This window comes from Nicotiana attenuata, unplaced genomic scaffold (genome assembly GCF_001879085.1).
Source record: "Nicotiana attenuata strain UT unplaced genomic scaffold, NIATTr2, whole genome shotgun sequence".
Lineage (NCBI taxonomy): Eukaryota > Viridiplantae > Streptophyta > Magnoliopsida > Solanales > Solanaceae > Nicotiana > Nicotiana attenuata.
This window is the reverse complement of record NW_017672574.1, coordinates 118,327-137,834: the sequence shown is the minus strand read 5'-3', so window position 1 is coordinate 137,834 and position 19,508 is coordinate 118,327. Positions and strand designations below refer to the sequence as shown.

The 19,508-nt window shown below is 39.1% G+C and overlaps 1 protein-coding gene across 2 annotated transcripts; it reads left to right on the top strand.

The window, feature by feature from the left end:
- The first annotated feature begins 329 nt into the window (after positions 1 to 329).
- On the top strand, positions 330 to 4,098 carry LOC109213717 (transcription factor bHLH143-like). 2 transcript variants are annotated; one of them, XM_019377550.1, is made up of 5 exons: positions 330 to 520; positions 1,085 to 1,643; positions 1,761 to 1,914; positions 2,024 to 2,178; positions 2,218 to 4,098. In XM_019377550.1, exons 4-5 carry the CDS (start codon positions 2,041 to 2,043, stop codon positions 3,169 to 3,171), a joined length of 1,092 nt encoding a protein of 363 aa, XP_019233095.1. In that variant the 5' UTR covers positions 330 to 520; positions 1,085 to 1,643; positions 1,761 to 1,914; positions 2,024 to 2,040; the 3' UTR covers positions 3,172 to 4,098. The 2 variants fall into 2 exon arrangements, with proteins under 2 accessions (XP_019233095.1, XP_019233094.1); XM_019377549.1 differs by having other exon boundaries at positions 331 to 520; positions 2,024 to 4,098.
- The last annotated feature ends 15,410 nt before the right edge of the window (positions 4,099 to 19,508 follow it).

Below are 19,508 nucleotides of genomic sequence, written 5' to 3'. Positions count from 1 at the left end.
TTTTAAACAAAAACTGAACTTTTAAAAATAAGAAGTGAAAGTTACTTTTCATTTCACTATTTTAAAAAAATATTTTTCTCAACATAGTATTTTGAAGTTTAAAGTAATTTTATATTGAAAAAAGATTTCAAAAAATATTTTTAAGGTACCAAACACAATTAGTAGAAAACAAGTGGGGATCCGTCCTATAACCCCCCCCCCCTTTCCCCCAACACCACTACCCCTCCGGCCCCCCCCCCCCCCCCGAAAAAAAAAGGCAGTGATATGATTGTACACAAATCCAAGCGTGCACTTGGCACGCATGAAAGCAATTAATTCCATCAACCAAAGTAAAGAAGATGATCTTTTTCCTTTTATATAGTCTCTCCCCTTATCTTTGACTGTACTCTACTCTACTTCCCCTCTCTATCTCTCTATATTTTGCACACATTCACACACTATTTTCAATCTCCAAAATCTCTGCTATTTTCTGGGTTTCCATTATAATCTATTGGGTTACTCTTCTCTATTTCCATTCTCTGTAAGTCCCTATTTTCTCAGTAAAGTAAATGTACGGTAGATTTTGGTTTTTCATTTGGTCCATTTGAGTTTTGATTCTTGATGTTCCTGTTTTTGTTGTATGGGTTGTTGGTTTTTCAAGTTCAAGATTTTACAGGAGTTTTCACTAGGATCTTGCTTTATCTCCAAAATTTAGAATTTTATTTTTTGCCTTATTACTCTAATTATAAAAGCTACTGTACTACAAATTACTATAGAAACGAGAGAAAAAATAGAGGTTAACAGCTAATTATGTGAATGAAATTAGTCCTGTAGCTTTACACTTCGAGAAAAGAGTGTAATTTACACTTGAATGTCTGTAAAAAAAAAGAACTTTTATTGACATGGTACAAGGACTCGAGGGGCAAAAAACAAATAAAAATGAAAAATACCATTTTTTTCAAAATAAATAATAATTCGCCCCACCCCTCAATTTTGTGAGTAGTCAGGCGTGCATTTATAAGATTCCTAATCTTTTTCCTATAGCACGCTTTCATCTTATATTCTTGGTTTTAAACTGATGTTTAGTATGTTGCAATGTTTACAGGAGCTTATAATTGACTATAGTGAGGAACAGCATGCTGTGGTGCAGTTTATCTGTTGATGTATATAGGAAAGTCATCTCCTTGAACTTGTACTGTCATGTTATTCTCTAAAATACCCTCAACAAAATCACTTCTTTTGTGAAATCTTGATTAATTTTTCACCTCAGAAATTCATATTCTTGTTATATTAATCTTCCATGGGTTCCACTCGTTTTATTGTCATTCCTTGCTACCTTCTCATGATCAGCTGAGAATCTGTTTCTCTTCAGATTACTCACTTTTTTAGCATTCTTATAGGAGATAGTTGTGTGGTGTTTATTTGAAGGATTAGCAAAATTGTTCCTTTTCTTGAACAATTTTTCTGGTGGGGTTTTTAAGAATCAGTTCTGTTGGAAGATTTTGGTGTGTTGGTTGTGGGAGGGATTGGAACAAGTAGTTATGGTGTGCCAAGCAGCTGGCCAGACAAGATTTCGGGCATTGAAGCACGAAAATGGGATTGCTGGGTCTGCCACCATAATTGTTAGAGTCATTGCATGCTTTCAACCTCTTCAAGATTGCCAGGTTAGCGTTCTTAGATTTTTAGATTCCTAATTTTATTGTCTTGTTGTATATTTGATCTCCTGGTTTGAATAGCTTTTTTATCTGAAGAAAGTTAATTTCTCATCTTGTATATTTCAGGCTGAATATTTCCGTCAGTTGCTGAAGCCGGTCACGTAGTTTTATTTTCATTGTTACTGCATTCAAGTTAAGCTGGAATTTTTGGATTTTCTGTTGTTTATTAAGTCTACAAGAAGTAATCAGCAATTTGTATTTCCTCAGTTATTTAGAGCTGGTATGTTTCATGATATCTCTGTTCTTGACAATTTTTATTGATTTGAACGTTAAGTTTTTACATATGGATCATTTGGTTTATAGATCTTTTTTTTGGGTTTGATAATTAGGTGATTGTTGAGGTTGAATGGAAAAAGACTTCGGTTCTTGGTTCCATCACAAGTATCCAGATCTGCAATCAGCCCATTCGAACTTTTCTAGTCGTGGACTCAATATTGGGTGGCAGAATTCTGTTCCTATTTACATGACTCCTCACTCGAATGAGGTTCCGGTAAGAGGGGATTCTCTCTACTCATTTTATGAGGTTCCGGTAAGAGGGGATTCTCTCTACTCATTTTATGGGCTGCCAGAGTCAAAGGCAAGCCAACCAACTGAACCTTGCAATTGGTCCTACTGTTTACCACGGTTCCGACAAGGTTTCGCTCCAGTTTTAAGCACTGTAGTGCAAGAGATGCTTGGTCCTCAGTCAGTTGAATATCTTGGAGGTAAGGAAAACCCCAACGTAGGACCTGGAGCAGCTGCGCAGAAGAGATTTCTTGTTTTTGATCAATCCGGTGATCAAACAACTCTTATTTACAGTTCTCCAAATGGTACTCCAGTACAAGGCCTGCCCTCTTGGACTCCACAACCCACTGCACCTTGTAATTTGATTAAAGAAGGCCCACAGATTAAAAGTAATGTAATTTGTCCTTCTAGGCATCATTTCGGTGATGAATATTATGAACAAAACCATACAGATGATGTGGAAAGTGAATTGCATGAGGATACTGAAGAATTAAATGCCCTACTCTACTCAGATGATGATGATGGTAATTCTGAGGATGGTGAAGAAATAAGCACAGGTCACTCACCTAGTACTATGACAGCTCATGATCTACCACAGTGGCTTGATGAAATGGGCGAAGAAGTAGCTAGTTCGGAATGGCCAAACAAAAAGCATAAACTGTTAGATGGTGGCTGTGATGTACCATCACTCATTTATACTGCAACCTCTGCAAAACCTTTTACTTGCTCTGACTTAGAGGATGATGCACAATCCAGTTGTGCCAACAGTGACAATCGAGTTTCAGAAGCATCGGTTTCTCTATCTGGGAAAAAGAGGCCAAGAAAAGATGAAATTCTTGAGACAATAACCGTTTTGCAGAAGATAATCCCTGGAGTGAAAGGAAAAGACTCGATGGTTGTCATTGATGAAGCAATAAGTTACTTGAGATCCCTGAAGGTGAAAGCCGAGTCTTTAGGACTTGATACTCTTTGAGCTTCAGTATGCTCCTGCTGACAATAGTCCCAGCACTAGTAGTATTGGTACTTGTAGCATATATTCCTGAGGTAAGTTTTAATGCTCTGTGAATAAATAAGCAGAAGGTTAGATGTGGTGTGGTAAAGAGGAGTTCGCTGAACGTCATAAGCTATGAAACCAGATTGAAGAAGAACCTTTTGAAGTCTTAATACCATCAATTCTTTTGAAGCAGTTACTGTGCTTTTGAAATCGATAGTCATGTCTCATTCATGTCCATTTACATAAGAGGGTTCCTTCCTATCATTGTTCTAAAGGTGGTGGTATATATGTGTTCATGTCTTGATGCTGAAGAGAAAAGTTATTCAGCCCTCGGGGAAAACGTTTGCCCACTTACCTCATAGCTGTATGTGTGAACAAGCAGATGCCATATACCTCAGTAGGATCCTGGAGAAGTAGTTATGCTTGGTGGGCATTTTAGTTACCAGACCATTTCATTCGTTTCCTTTTCCCTTGATCTTGTCAAGTTACCCCCCTTTGCAGTTTCCCTCATCGCATGGCTGCCATTGCAGTGGCGACACATCTTTCTTTTGCTGTTACATCAGGTATTTGTTGCTCTGCTTGGTTGAGCATGAATTGGCCACTCTGGATTTGTCAATGTTAAAGAAGGGTGGAAAATCTTTTGTAAAGACTGCTGTTTCCACATTACCAGTTGAGATTTCCTCCTTTATGTGATCATGGTGTGAAGTTTGTCACCTAACAGGTTACCAGTTTCATTTCATGTATGTATCATATCTTTGAATGGCCAACATACTATATTTTGTGTAGATTTTGTCTTAATGCGCATCTTTTGCCGCTAGAGAGTAGTGATGTGTTTTATTGGTTTGATTCCTTTGTGCTCTATTGTTAAGCTTCTTCATTGCTCAAAGAGGACTACATGTTCTGAAATATTTGGGTGATAAAATTCCACACATTCCAACTGCACGCTAGCCGCCTCCATGGCGTCGTGCAATTATTCTCTTTTTCTTGTCTTGACTCATGGTTTAGAAGTTAGCAGCAATTGTTAATATAACTGAGATGAGTCATAATATGCTTCCAAAAATATGTATTGGAGATGTTTTGTTTTGATCTGAAAAGAGATTAGCTTTGTGCTATGATCAGAGCAGTCAAATTGGCCATTCCGAGAGCTAAATGGGTGTACAGGCTGCATTGTTCAAACGCCAAAACTAGAATAAGATAATTCTGTAAAATAGTTAATAAGTATGTTGCTCGGACTCTTCAAAAATGTCGCCCGGTGCGTGTTGGATCCACCAAAAGTAGTTATATTCTTGGAGGATCCAACGGGGGTGCGGCAGCACTTTTGGAGAGTCCAGGCAACATAGATTACTAATATGTAACATTTGATAAAGCATAGATAACAACAGCTAAGTAAAGACCCTTTGCTAGTCCTATTTCCATCATTTTCTATAACCAGTGGCTATGCTGTTGAAATCAGTGGCCATGTCGCATTCATGTCTTAGCTGTATGTGTTGAAGAGCAGATGACTTGTTTCCTCTGTAGGACCTGAAAATTTGCAGTTGGTGAGTAATTTGGGTCCAACTATCACTTTCTTGTTCCTTTTTCTTGATCCTGTCATGTTACTTTCTATTGCCTATTCCTTTCTTATGTCAATGACAGGGCAGCAATTTCAGTGGCCTATGTTTCTTTCTTTTGCTATTGCATCAGTTGTTGCTGCTCTGCTTGGGTGAACATGAATCACCCAATTTTGCATATCAGCCAAATTTGTTCACAAAGGCTGGGGAATCTCATCTGTATTAATTGACTAATTGCTATTGCCACTATGGTGTGATGTTTGTTACTATATATTAACATTATATTAGTTGCACCTAAGCTTCGGACTTCACACACTCAATAAAGTGAGTGAAAACTATAGGAGCTTAAGACCATCTCCAAGGCTGCACCAAATGTTGCACCAAATCCAAGTTTGGTGCAGAATTTGGTATTTTTTTGCTCCAATGGAACACCAAATCTTGCACCATTATAGAGCATGAATAGTGTTGCACCAAAGGGTGTGATTGGTATGATGACATGTTTTCCTAGAAAATGAGGTTTTATCACTTATTTTTCAATGTTTGGTTGTTGAGTGGAAATTTTTTTCCGGATTTTTTTTCCTAGTGTTTGGTTAGTGAGTAGAAAATATTTTTTTGAAAATATATAATTTAGGCAAACACTACGGGGCAAGGATGGGTGGCGGGGACGGGAGTGGGGGCGGGTGAGGGGATGGGCGGGGTTGAGGGTGGGCTAGGTGAGGGTTGGAGGGAGTGGGGAATAGGATGAGGAAGGTTGACAAAGAGTTTTTGATTTTTTTTTTCCTCTTCTTGGTAAGGAACCGTTCACGAGGAAAATGTTCTGCAAAATTTGTAAGTCAACCAAATACGGTAAATATTACGTTTTTTTGTTGTAAATATGGAAAGATTGGAAAATATTACGTTTTCCTCCAACCAGACACACCCAAAATCTCTAAGTATTTCTTTGAATGTGTGTAACTCGTCTTGGTGAGCAGAATTAAGCGATAACTGTTTTGTTGGAGGTAATAGGTTTCCGGTAAAATAAAAGAAATTGCGCACAAATTGTCCTAGACATTGTCGTTATCAAAATGAAAAAAATGAAAAACATTATTAGTTCCATTTTATGTATATTGTTTCTTTGCTGTGTTTGGTGTTGTGGGTTGTCTTTATCCCAGTGTTTTTACGTAGCATGCGCGCTTTATTGGCTAAGTGCTGGAGATAGTGATGTGTTTTATTGATTTGATTTGTTAGTGCTCATTCTTAATACTTCAATACTGAAAGGGGACCGCATGTTTATGCATTATTTGGGTGATGAAATTCAACATTTCCAACTTAATCTAATTAGGGGTGTTCGTCGGTCAGTACGGTACGATATTTAGATATTTCGGTTCAGTATTTTCGATATTCGGTTTCTTAAAATGCTATACCAACACCATACCTAATTAAATTCGGTATGGTTCGGTTTTCTCCTTTCGATTTCGGTTTATTCGGTTCGGTAACTTCGGTTTATTCGTTTTGAATACTAACTAGTGCATAGAGTCGTAGATTGTAATATTTTTAATTAAAGTACTCAAAAGTACTAAATTAAAAACGTTTGTTGACAAAAGTTTTGTCGAAAACCAGCAAATATCAACCCGGGGAGAGAAAACCGTACATAAAGGAATAAATTTGATAATTAGAAATATCTTATTACTTGCTAAGAGTTAATTGATGAACTTAGAGAATAAAGGAAAGTAAAATTTTAGATTTTTTATATTTATATTATAATTAATAATATGTGTATTGTATAATATAATATATATTTCGGTACAGTATCGGTATTTCGGTATTTCATTTTAAAATACAAAATACCATACCTAATAACATTTTTTTTAAAACTTAAACCAAATACCATACCGAATACCAAAATATCGAAAACCAAATACCAAAATTTTCGGTTTCGATACGGTAATTTGGTATTTACCAAATTATGCACCGCCCTAAATCCAATAGATGTGCAACTATTCTCATTTTCCCCCTTCTTTTCTACATGAGAAAAGCTAGAAAAATTAAGGGGTTTATGAACAAGATAATTCAAAGGCAATGATGTAACACGTGATTTAATAATCACTGGATAATGTAGCATACATGCTTTTGTTGGCCGATATTTGATTTATTGCATAACAAATGAGATGTATGGTAAATAATACTCCATATGACTTTATAAATTTTATTCCTTTTTTTTAGTAAAAGATTTGAAATATATATTAAGGTTATTTTGAACTTTTATGTGTTTTATTTTCGTAAAGCTAATTTTCTTATAAATTCGCATGTTGAATTTGGTATAGAGTGATATTGGAATTCTCATATAAAATTGTTTGAAATGCTAATCGAAAGCAGCATAAAGCAACCATTCTATACTAAACTTATTTTCCTAACCTGGTAACCAGAGGACCCTTAAGTAAATAAATAAGGATTTATCTTGTTTTTAGTCTTGGAATATAGATTAGGTATAAATTCATTTTTTAAGAAGATAAAAATAAAAACTGTGGTTTAGTAGGTAACAATGCTCGTCAATTAAACTATGATGAGTGATAAATATGCTCAAAATACTAGTCATTTGATGTGTGATGTTCCGTTATTTTTTTAAATAAAAAAAGTGTCATGACTTAAGCATTATCAGTTTGTCTTGTCGTAGTAGTTAATTTGGCAATTCAACAGGCTAATTTGGGTGTTCAGGCTGCTCGGTGCAAACGTCAAACTAAAAAAGAAATTATTAAAAATAGCTACTCATACCTAATATGTTTGCAACAGATAATGGAAATGGACCTCTAACTACTCCCTTCTTCTTCTTCTCTTATATTTATTTATATTTTTTCTCATCTCATGCTCTTTACATTGTCACACGTGGAAATAGACCAGACAATTTGTGATGATTTGAACTTTTAGGTTTTCGATATCCAGTATTAAGAAATGTATTTGTCTTGTTAAATTAGCAGTAAAGAACATAAGAAAAAAGATAATCCATGGACCTAGTTATTTGATTAAGGCTCTTTTTTTACAAATTTGATACAACTTTATTGCATCTACAATAACATACATCTTAAAATTTAAATTTCATATAACTAATTATATAATTTATTTACAACTTTCATACAATTGTTTACCCTAAAAAACGGATAACAATTGAATTTATTTGTGGTTTTAAGGATATGCGGATTAATTCAATACAAATTATTAATGGCGTTAGATTAAACAGATAAAAGATATAATAAATTGCCAAACCAATAGTAAGAGTGATCCCGGACTCAGTAATGGCTTAATGAGGTGCCTGCCTTCGATCCGGGGCTCAGAATAATGGAGAAATGATGAACAAAAGTAAGAACAGAGAAAAATAATAGTATATTGCCTTGATATGCGTGTTACAATGTCCCCAATGAACAGTTAGTTTCCCCTTTATATAGTAGGAAAATTTTACCCTAAGTACAATTCTAAAAAAGGATAAAAATCTTCCTTCATGTTAATCACTGATTCATTGCTGATACGGGCCAAGATTCATGCCATGATATCCGATTGGACATGGATATTACGACCCTTCGTTAATCGTGTGCAGCCGTTCAATAAGGTTCTCCAAAGTCTCGAGGCTCGAACTGATCCCGGAGGACGTGGTTCCGATGCCCCCGAGGGCAGGTGTCTTGCTCGAACCCCGATACGAGAGGCTCCCCGCCCAGATTCCGATTCCTTACGATCATGTTCCTACTCCATTTGTCTTACCTGAAAATCGAGATGTTCAACGGGCTCGATTTTACCCGTATACAGATAGTTCCCTCATTTCTTTGAGAGGAGGTTTATTAAAGCGATGAGAAACGGCAGATGCTTTTCACTTCTCACTGTGGCCTCGATCGTTCCTTTTTTCACTTCTCGCAGGGTTGCATCCGGACCCATTGCCCCTTCGATCTCCGTTATATGGTTGATACCGATCTCTGTTCGATCTTGGTTCATGATCGATGACTCTTTTGGATCTGTCACTAGTTCTGAAGGGATAGACAAATCCTGAGTGGCCCCGAGCTGATGATCTTCGACCTTGATTTTCGATTGGTACCTGTTATGGACGCCGACCCAAGTTACCGCCGGGTATTCTATCAAATTTTCTTTCAGCTGCTGCGAAGCCAATGGGCTTTGAGTGTTAAGTCCTTGGGTGAATGCCTGACCGGCCCAATAGTCCGCGACCGGAGGCAGATCATCCGTTCCATTTGAAACCTTGACACGAATTCCGTGAGCATCTCGTTATCTCTTTGCTTTACTTTGAAAAGGTTTGACTTCCGGGTCTCAACCTTGATGGCCCCAGCGTGCGCCTTTACAAAGACATCTGCAAGCATATCAAACGAATCAATAGAACTAAGGGGTAAGTTGTGATACCATATCATAGCTCCTTTTGACAATGTTTCTCCGAACTTTTTCAGCAGAAAAGATTTGAGTTCGTCATCTTCTAAACGTCCCCCTTGATGGCACACGTGTAGGAGGTCACACGTTCATTTGGATCAGTTGTTCCATTGTACTTTGGAATTTCAAGCATACGGAACTTCTTTGGGATTGGTTTTGGAGTTGCATGATAAATGGGGATTTTGACTGCTTACTAGCACCTTTTAGCTTTTGTTTCTGTTCGAAAATATTGAATTGTGTTCCCGAAACTAATGAAATTTTGCAAATTCCAGGAATATTGGAAGTTTAGTCGCCCGAGATGAAATCTTACTCAAAAAGGAGTGTTTCGAAGCACAAGGCAATAAAGGGCACAGAAGCACAAAAGTGCGGTCCGCAGAAGGAATTTTGCGATCGCAGAAGAAATTGCGGGCCGCAAAATTCCATCTGCACCCGCAATCCAAGAATGAAAATCTAGCAGACTTCTAGCAATGTGCGGACCACAAATGAATTGTGCGGCCGCAGAACTGGGCTAAGAGTCAAAGATCAGAGAGTATGCAAAAAGACCAAGTCCAGGAGCCTTTGTGAATTGCAGACCACACAAGAATTGTGCGGCCGCAGACATAAATTTGTGGCCGCAGAAGACTGCCTCGTGGACGCAGTTCAGAAATGTGCGGCCGCAGAACTCCACTTCCTGCCAGCTGAAGAAATCTGCGGTCCGCATATGGAATTGTGCGCCTGCAGAACCTCCCGAGGGGCATTTTTGTTCAAGATTTTCATCCCTATATAAATAGACGAGTTTCACAAAAATAGGTCAAGTTTGAACATCTGAAGTTGCTGTAGCCGTTTTTCTTTACTACTTTAGGAAGTTTTACATTATTTTGGTGTTTTAACATTAGATTTCATTATTTTAATCTTCCATTATGAGTTTAATTAGCTTTTTTTTTTATATTCTGTAATTTCTATTATGAGTAGCTAGACTTCTACTAGGTTTGTGACCAACCCTAGTGTGTAAACCTTATGGGTGATTAATTTACTGCTTATTTTTGATTGGGTGTTGATTATTAGCTTAGTTCATGCTTCAATTTTAGAATTAATGGTTGCAAACATTGATTCATGCCTATTTGACTTAGTCTCTATTTGAGAAAGAGGGACCTAGTCTAGGATAACTTAGCTAGCAAGAAATTGGGTCAATTGACAGATTGATTAATCCAATTAAAGAGTTCAACCTAGAGATAGTAACAACCCGACTTGAGCTCTTATCAATTATTTTGGTTGATACCCATTTGGTCTTGAGAAAGCCAAATTGGGCAAAACCACTCTCTGACCGAGAGGCATTGAGTGGATAATGTAGAGTTGTGAGATATAATATACCTCAATCAACAAAACATGAATTAATGTCTTTATCCCATTAGGCAAACACCTAGGTTATGGTCACAACCCAAGGCCTTTAATCCAATTGGAAAAATCTCAAAAATATTTATCTATAATCTATTTTCTTTAGCTTGCATTCATTAGAGTAACAGTAGAAATAGAAAACAAAACCTTGTTGTGGAAGTGCAATCTAGATAGTCCAATTGCTCATTTCAAATATATACACCTAACTCCTATCATAACTCCCAGTGGATTCGACCCCGACTCCTAGTTGGGTAATTATTATTGCATACGGCGTTTCATATCTCTATTGAGGTGTGCTGTGGACGTGACCAATTTTTGGCGCCATTGTCGGGGAGTTAAAAACAGTGTTAGCTATATATTGGTGTTTGTTTTTGATGTCGCCAATGAGAAAGTTGATGAGGTTCCTCTTGAACCTCAAGCCAATAGAAGAGATCGAGCGCCTCATGACAATGTCCCCGCTCCACCCCCACCTCCACTAAGAGCAAGTGTTACCCAATGAAGGGTATGCTAGTGCAATAGTCCCTCCCTGTATTAGGGCGGACAACTTTCAAATCACCAATGTGATGCTCACTTTGCTAGACGAGGTTTCTTAACCGGTGCTCCCAAGTCAAAATGCATATAAACATATGAACGGGTTTGTGGACACTTGTTGGGGGAGAAAACAAACAAATGTCTCCGGGGATGCATTGAGGCTAAGGCCTTTTCCCTTCTCTCTAAGGGGGAAAGCTTTAGATTGGTTGGAATGACTTCCGAACCATTCCATTCGTACTTGGGATGAGTTGGCGGAGAAATGTATTGCTAAGTTCTTCTCTTTTGGGCATATGGCTACACTTCGAGAAGAATTTTGTCATTCAAGAAAGAGCCCAATGAACCACTACACAAGATATGGGAGCGATATAGAACAATGGTCAAGGAATTTCCTAACAACGATATGACGAAAAACATGATTCAACAAACCTTCTACCATGGGATTAACACGACCAACCAATGTGTAGTGAATCAACTTTCCGGTGGAAATTTTATGACTACGACTTATGCGAAGGCTTGTGAGATTTTGGATGAAATGGCGGAAACATCATCGGCGTGGCAATTCCGGGCTAATGTTCCACAAGGTGATCCGAACATGATCCACCTTCATAAAAAGTTACATGACCATGGGCAAGCCATTGGCGAATTGAGAACTACAATGAATAACCTAGGAAAGCCTCAACTTCATCAAGTGCAAAATCCTAAGCAAGTCAATGCCATGTAAGGGGTGAACATGATGGTAAACAAGAGAAGGACCAAGGGTCCACAAGTGCAAAATCGAGTTGAGAATTATGTGCAAGATGATAGTGGGTCTGATCAAGATGATTCGTATAATGAACAAGAAGAGGAGGTGCAATATGTGAATAATTTTCAAGGGCAAAGAAACAACTTCCAAGGCCCAAACCAACAACAATGGCGACCTCAAAACAATCAAGATAATTGAAATTCTAATAATTAAGGTAATTGGACTGGTGGCAACAATAAAGGGAATTGGCATAACAACAACAATCAAGGAAACAGGAGTGGCAATAACCAAGGAAATTGGGTGGGGGGGGGGGGGGGGGTAAGAGGGAGGGCGGGTAACAATCAAGGTGGATGGAATAATAATCAAGGCAATCGAGGGTCGGGTTTTCAAAGGCCCCCGTTGTATTAACAACCGAGCAACCCGCCTCCTTATCCTTCTCATGGTCCAAGTTCTTCAAACAATGAAATGGGGCGTATTGAGAATTTGTTCAAGAAAATGATGGAAAAGAATGCCGCTTTGGATGTCCAACTTGCCTCACACAACACATCAATCCGCAACTTAGAAGTTCAAATCGGGAAAATCTCTCATCCTCTAAATTCTCATCCCAAGGGGGCACTACCAAGTGATACGGTGGTAAACCCAAAGGGTGGAAACAACACGGGGCATTCCATGACCGTTACTACAATAAGTGGAAGAGGTGAGAATGCACCTACCTCAAGTCAAAGGCAACTTGTGGATGATGAACAAGTGGTGCAAGAAGAGGAGATCCCGAACAATGTGGTGCAACCTAATGATGAGGTTCAAATTGGTATTGATGATAGTGTGGAAGAGACTCAAGAGGAGGTGAACCCGTGTAGGGATCACATTATTGACATACCGGAACCGGTAGTGCAAAGGGCTAAGGCACCATTGCCTAAGCCTCCACCTCCATAACCTCAAAGACTTGCCAAGTAAAATGGTGCGAATAAAATTCAAGAAGTTTATTTAAATGATGAAGAGTCTCTCAATCAATGTGCCATTAGTTGAAGCTTTGGAACAAATGCCCGGCTATGCAAAGTTTATGAAGGATCTCGTGACAAAGAAGTGGTCAATGAATTTTGAAACCATCAAATTCACTCATCAAATGAGTGCAATTGTGCATTTAATGGCTCATAAGTTGGAGGATACCGGTGCTTTCACGATTCCTTGTACAATTGGAAGTGCCGAGTTTGCTAAAGCTCTTTGTGATCTTGGGTCAAGCATCAACTTGATGCCCTATTCGGTTTTCAAGACGTCGAGAATTGGGCAACCAAGTCCCACCTCTATAAGATTGCAAATGAACAATCATACTAAGAAGAGACCTTTGGGAGTAATTGAAGATGTCTTGGTTCGTGTTGATAAGTTCATTCTTCCGACGGATTTTGTCATTATCGATTGTGTAGTTGATTTTGAGATGACGATTATTCTAGGGTGACCATTCCTTGCTACGGGGAAGGCTCTTTGTGATATTGAAGCCGGAGAACTTACATTCCAGGTTGGTGATGAAAAAGTAATTTTCCATGTGTGTAAGTCCATGCGGCAACCGAATAGCAATGAGGTGTGCTCTTTTGTGGACTTGGTGACCGATGTTATTGTTGATGAAACAAGTGCTATGATCAATATGGGTGATATGTTGGAGGCCATCTTGCTCAACTTTGATGATGACGAGATGGACGGTTTCACGGAATGTGTGAACTCTTTGCAATGAATAGGGTTGTACAACTACGCGCCCCAAAAATTTTCCTTGGACCTTGAAAATAGGACAACTCTTCCTATAAAGCCTTTTATTGAAGAACCTCCTACCTTGGAGTTGAAGCCATTGCCTCATCATCTTCGGTATGAATTTCTTGGTCCTTTTTCTACTTTACCGGTTATTCTTTCCTCTTGTTTGACTAATGTGTAAGTAGACTCCACTTTGGCGATGCTACAAAAGAGGAAGAAGGCTATTGGATGGACATTGGCGGATATTCGGGGGATAAGCCCGCATTTTGCATGCATAAGATCAACTTGGAGGAGGGCGCAAAACCATCTATTGAACATCAAAGGAGACTCAATGTGGCTATGCAAAATGTTGTCAATGTGGCTATGCGAAAATGGGGGGCATGACAGTGGCCACCAATGATAAGAATGAGTTGATTCATACAAGAGCGGTGATCGTTGGAGAGTGCGTATAGACTATCACAAGCTCAACAAAGTCACAAGGAAGGATCACTTTCCACTTCCTTTCTTAGATCAAATGCTCGATAAATTGGCCGGACGTGCTTTCTATTGATTTCTTGATGGGTATTCGGGCTACAACCAAATTCTTATTGCTCCGGAGGATCAAGAGAAAACAACCTTTACATGTCCCTATGGTACTTTCACCTTCAAGCAGATGCTATTTGGTTTGGCAATGCACCGGTGACTTTTCAAAGGTATATGATGGCTATCTTCACGGACATAGTGGAGGACTACCTTGAAGTTTTCATGGATGACTTATCGGTGGTTGGAGATTCTTTTGATGATTGTCTTGCAAATTTGGATAAAGTGTTGGCAAGATGTGAAGAAACAAATTTGGTGCTCAATTGGGAGAAGTGTCATTTCATGGTCGAGGAAGGCATTGTCCTTGGCCACAAAATCTCAATGAATGGAATTGAAGTTGATAATTCAAAGATTGAGGTGATTTCTAAACTTCCACCTCCAACTTCGGTGAAGGGGGTGCGAAGTTTCTTAGGCCACGCGGGGTTTTACCGGTGCTTCATCAAAGATATTTCTAAGGTGGTGGACCCGTTGTGCAAGCTTCTCGAGAAAGATGCTAAGTTTAACTTCAATGATTATTGCATGAGAGCTTTTTAATTGTTAAAGTTCAAGTTGACAACTACTCCCATCATCAGCGCTCCAAATTGGAGTGTCCCTTTTGAACTCATGTGCGATGCAAGTGACGTAGAGGTTGGGGCTGTTTTGGGGCAACACATCAACAAGATTTTCATCCAGTCTAATATGCTAGTAAGACCATGAACAGTGCCCAAGTTAACTATACCTTTACGGAGAAAGAGCTCCTTGCCATTGTGTTTGCAATTGAGAAGTTCCGCCCGTACTTGATGGGTGCAAGAGTTATTGTCCACACGGATCCTGTGGCGCTTCATTATCTTATGAGCAAGAAAGATTCCAAAGATCGGTTGATGAGATGGGTACTTTTGTTACAAGAGTTTGATATTGACATCCAAGATAGAAAAGGGAGTGAAAACCAAGTGGCGGACCACTTGTCTCGTTTGGAGGAGGAGGGGGGGCCGCATGATGGCCTTGAAATCAATGACTCTTTCCCAGATGAGCAACTCTTGGCTATTTTAATGAAAGAAGTGCCATGGTTCGTGGATCTAGCAAATTTCCTTGTGTGTGGAATCATCCCGGATGAGTTCTCTTCAAACCAAAGGAAGAAGCTCAGACGGGATTGTCAAGATTATTATTGGGATGAACCATACCTCTTCCGGATTTGTACGGATGGGATGATTAGAAGATATGTACCAAAAGAAGAACAAAGTGAAATTTTTGGGGCTTGTAATTCTTCACCATATGGTTGTCATCATGGAGGAGCAAGAATGGCGGCCAAAATGTTTAGTTGCAGCTTCTATTGGACCACTCATTACAAGGATGCAAGTGAGTTAGTGAAAAGATGTGATGAATGTCAACGGGCTGGTGGAATCTCAAAGAAAAATGAAATTCCTCTCACTACCATTTTGGAGATCGATATTTTTGATTTGTGGGGTATTGACTTCATGGATCCTTTTGTGAGTTCTTGTGGAAACACCTACATCTTGGTCGCGGTAGATTATTTGTCCAAATGGGTTGAGGCCGTTGCTCTACCCAACAATGAGGCGAGAAGTGTGATGGTGTTCTTGAAGAAGAATATTTTCACAAGGTTTGGTACACCGCGGGCTATTATAAGCGATGGTGGGTCACATTTTTGCAACAAGGCTTTCGACACTTTACTTGTCAAGTATAGTTTTACTCATAAATTCAGACTCCCTATCATCCACAAGCTAGCGGTCAAGTGGAAGTCTCCAACCGAGAGATAAAGAGATTTTGTCCAAAACAGTGAATGCTAAACGGACGGATTGGTCCAAGAAGCTTGATTATGCATTATGCGCTTATCCGGCGGCTTAAAAAACACCTATCGGAATGTCACCATATCGGTTGGTGGTCAAAAAAGCTTTTCATCTTTCGATGGAATTTGAGCACAAGGCTATGTGGGCACTAAAGAAGTTGAATCTTGATTGGGATGTAGCCGCTAACTTGAGGGTTGCACATTTGAATGAATTGGATGAGTTCCGGTACTATGCTTATGCAAGTTCGTCCTTGTACAAAGAAAAGATGAAATATCTTCATGACAAATATATTTGGAACAAAGAGTTCAAGGTGGGCGATCTTGTATTATTGTTCATATGGTATGTTTCAATTGCTTGTTAATATTTTTCTTTTAATTTGTAGATTTTTAGGCCATTTGTTAATAGAATTCAATTGTGTATGTGAGGGTAAAGTGGGTCAATTAATACATGCTCTATGGGGACTGGGTCAACAAATTTTCATGCCTCTATGATGTTCAAATTGTGCACAATATTGCAGAACCTAGAATGACCTAACTGAACTGTTCAATGTTTTTCCATTCTGCGACTGCACTTGAAATTGTGCGGTCCACAGCAAATGATTGTAGGGCATCATTAGTGAAGAAGGAATCTGCGGCCGCAAGGTAAAATGTGCGGACCGCAGAATTCCCATTACCGCAGAACAACCCTATACTGTCATCAGAGAGTCTACACTTTTGTTACTCAAATGCGCAGCCGCAGGTCTAATTGTGCGGACCACAGAAATCATTTTGCGGCCGCACATCAGCCAGTTCTCTGTCATTAGAGAGTTGGCATATTTTGGGTTTATGAGATGTGGCCGCAAGTGAAATTGTGCGGACCGCACTTCACTTTTACGCCTGCAAAAAAAAATTGTGCGGACCACAGATCCTTATCCTGCAAGCATGAACTGTGAACCTCACTGTGTTTTCTGGTGACTAATAAGACATATCTCCTTGTATGTCTGAACATTGAATTGAAACTAACAATCGCCTTTGCTTGATACAGACAATGGTTCGATCTAGAGGCTGAGGCAACACTTCTGAAGGGAGGGGTGAACCTTCTCGGGGTCGAGGTAAGAGTGCCTTACCCCTCGGCCAACAAAAGGACAATTACAAAGAAAGCTACAGCCGGCAAAGGGAGAGGTGCAGATCTCTTCGAGACGAGCTCTTATGCCCGTCTAGGGAAGCATCAGAGGGAAACTCAGCCTCTGTTCAGGAGCAGCCGGCCGTACAGTCAAGGCCGCAAGGGAGATACCAACTCAGGGACGAGTCGTACTCTTCTCATAGCACTTCCGAGGGATCGGGAAGTGCTAGTCAGGCTTCTGAGCCATCGAATACACCTGTCCCCGAGGAACAAGATACACCAGTTCAGGATATCCCCAATGATGGAAGAGGTGGAGATGCTACAGCTGCCGATCTTGAAAGATCGAAGAAAAAAGAGTTTTGGGAGGACCTTTTTGTTAGCTTGGCTGCCTTCACTAGTTTTCATACATGGTGGCTTATCTCGTCCAAGTTCACACCTCAATTCAAGGTTATGAAACGGTCGATTGCAATAGTAATATCCAATAATGCGTCGGGGTCGAATACCACAGGGAGGTATATGTGGGATTTAGGAATATAGATTGCAGTGTATGAGTATGAACTATCTTAATTTATACTTCCACAAATTGGTGTTTGTTCTATGTCTATTCTAATCTAAGATTGCAAGATTAAGAAATGAAACTAAGAAATTGATTTTGCCGTTGTTTTTCAAATGATATAAAAGGCCTAGGGCTATGACCTTCACCGAGATGTTTACCTAACAGGTTGTAATATATAAAGCTTATTTTATTGATCGGGCGTATTATAGCTATCAACACTCGAGTACCCACTCAATACATCTCGATCAGAGAGTGATTTTGCCCAATTTGGCTTTCTCAAGTCCAAATGGGTATTGAACAAAACGCTTGATACAAAGCTCATGTTGGATTTCACTATCTCTAGGTTCAACCCTTTAATTGGGACTATCAATCTCTTGATTTACCCAATTTCTTGTTAGCCATGTTTTCCTAGACTAAGTCTCTATTTCTCAAGTAGAGACCAAGTCAAAAAGGTATGAAGTAATGTTTGCAACCATTAATTCTATAATTAAAAGCAAGAACAAGGCTAAATAATAAACACCCAACCATAAACAAGCAATAAATCAAATATCCATTAGGATTACACTCCAGGGTTGGGTCACAACCCTAGTGACAATCTAGATACTATGCTTAATATAGAAGAAATAGAAGAAGAAATGAAAATTAAACCCATATTGTTAATGAAAATGATGAAATCTATATTCAAAAAGCTCAAAATAGCAAAAGTATTAAAGAGAGTAAAGAAAAACGTCTACTGTAGCTGATGATATCAAAACTTGACCTGAAAAAGTGAAACTCTTCTATTTATATAGGGCTAGAATTTTCGGACAAAAATGCCCTTCCGGAAGTTTTGCGGCCGCAAAATTCCATGTGCGGTCCGCACTTTGCTTCAGCCTGAAAGGATTGGAAACTTGTGGCCGCATAATTCTGACCCGCGGCCACGCTTCTCTCATTCTGCGGTCCGCACAATTCTAAGTGTGGCCACACATTGCTCTTTTATGTATCGCACAAATGTGATTGCGGCCTCGTAACTGTTCTTCTACGTCCGCAGAATAATTATACGGTCCGCACTTCTATTGAACTTGAGATGCAGGTTCTCTAAACTTTTGCTCTTGCTCAGTTTCTGCGGCCGCACATGTCATGTGCGGATCGCACTTTGCACATGTCTATGCTATGAGTTTCTTAAAAATCTGCGGCCGCATATGATAATCTACGGTCCGCACTTTGAGCTTCTGTTGCCTGTTTTTGTCCTTGAGTTCAGATCACTCTTTCTTGAGTTGGATTTCATCTTGGGGGCTCATTTTTCAATATTCCTGCAACTAAACATATTTCATCAGTTTTCAGGAATACAATTAAATGCTTTTGGACTAAAACGAAAGCTAAAAGGCGGTAATAAGTAGTCAAAATTGCCACTTATCAACTCCCCCAAACTTCAGCTTTTGCTTGTCCTCAAGCAAATAAGGTAATTACCACCTCCATAAGTTAAGAGTTATTCCAGCTTATGAAAGATGCATCAATCACACATCAATTAGGACCAACAATTACCGACAATAATCATGAATTCTCAACAAGGCAAAAAGTTGAACTTTTAAGCAAAAATAGTTCTAATGTGACACTTGAGCATCAAGAGTTGAATTTATTCATCAAGGAAGTTCACTCTTTCATGTCGATCATTATAGATCCCAAACTCCTCCTCCTCTACTCTCCGTTAGCATATCTCACTTAAGAATGTAGTACTCAATTCAAAGATTTGTGAAAGATTCGCTCATCTCTCTCAAAAGAATGTCGCAAGTACGGCTCTAAGTATCATATGCTTTCCCCTCATGTATATCACCACTAATGTAAGCTCACTCGTCTTGAAATCATATAGGGCTTTTTCGGAACACAATGAAGGCTTTTGGACTACGGTTGGATATGTTATGATAGAACGGGTTCATCTTTCCTTAAGCACTCCATTTTCTCTTATCGGCTCATGTTTTGCC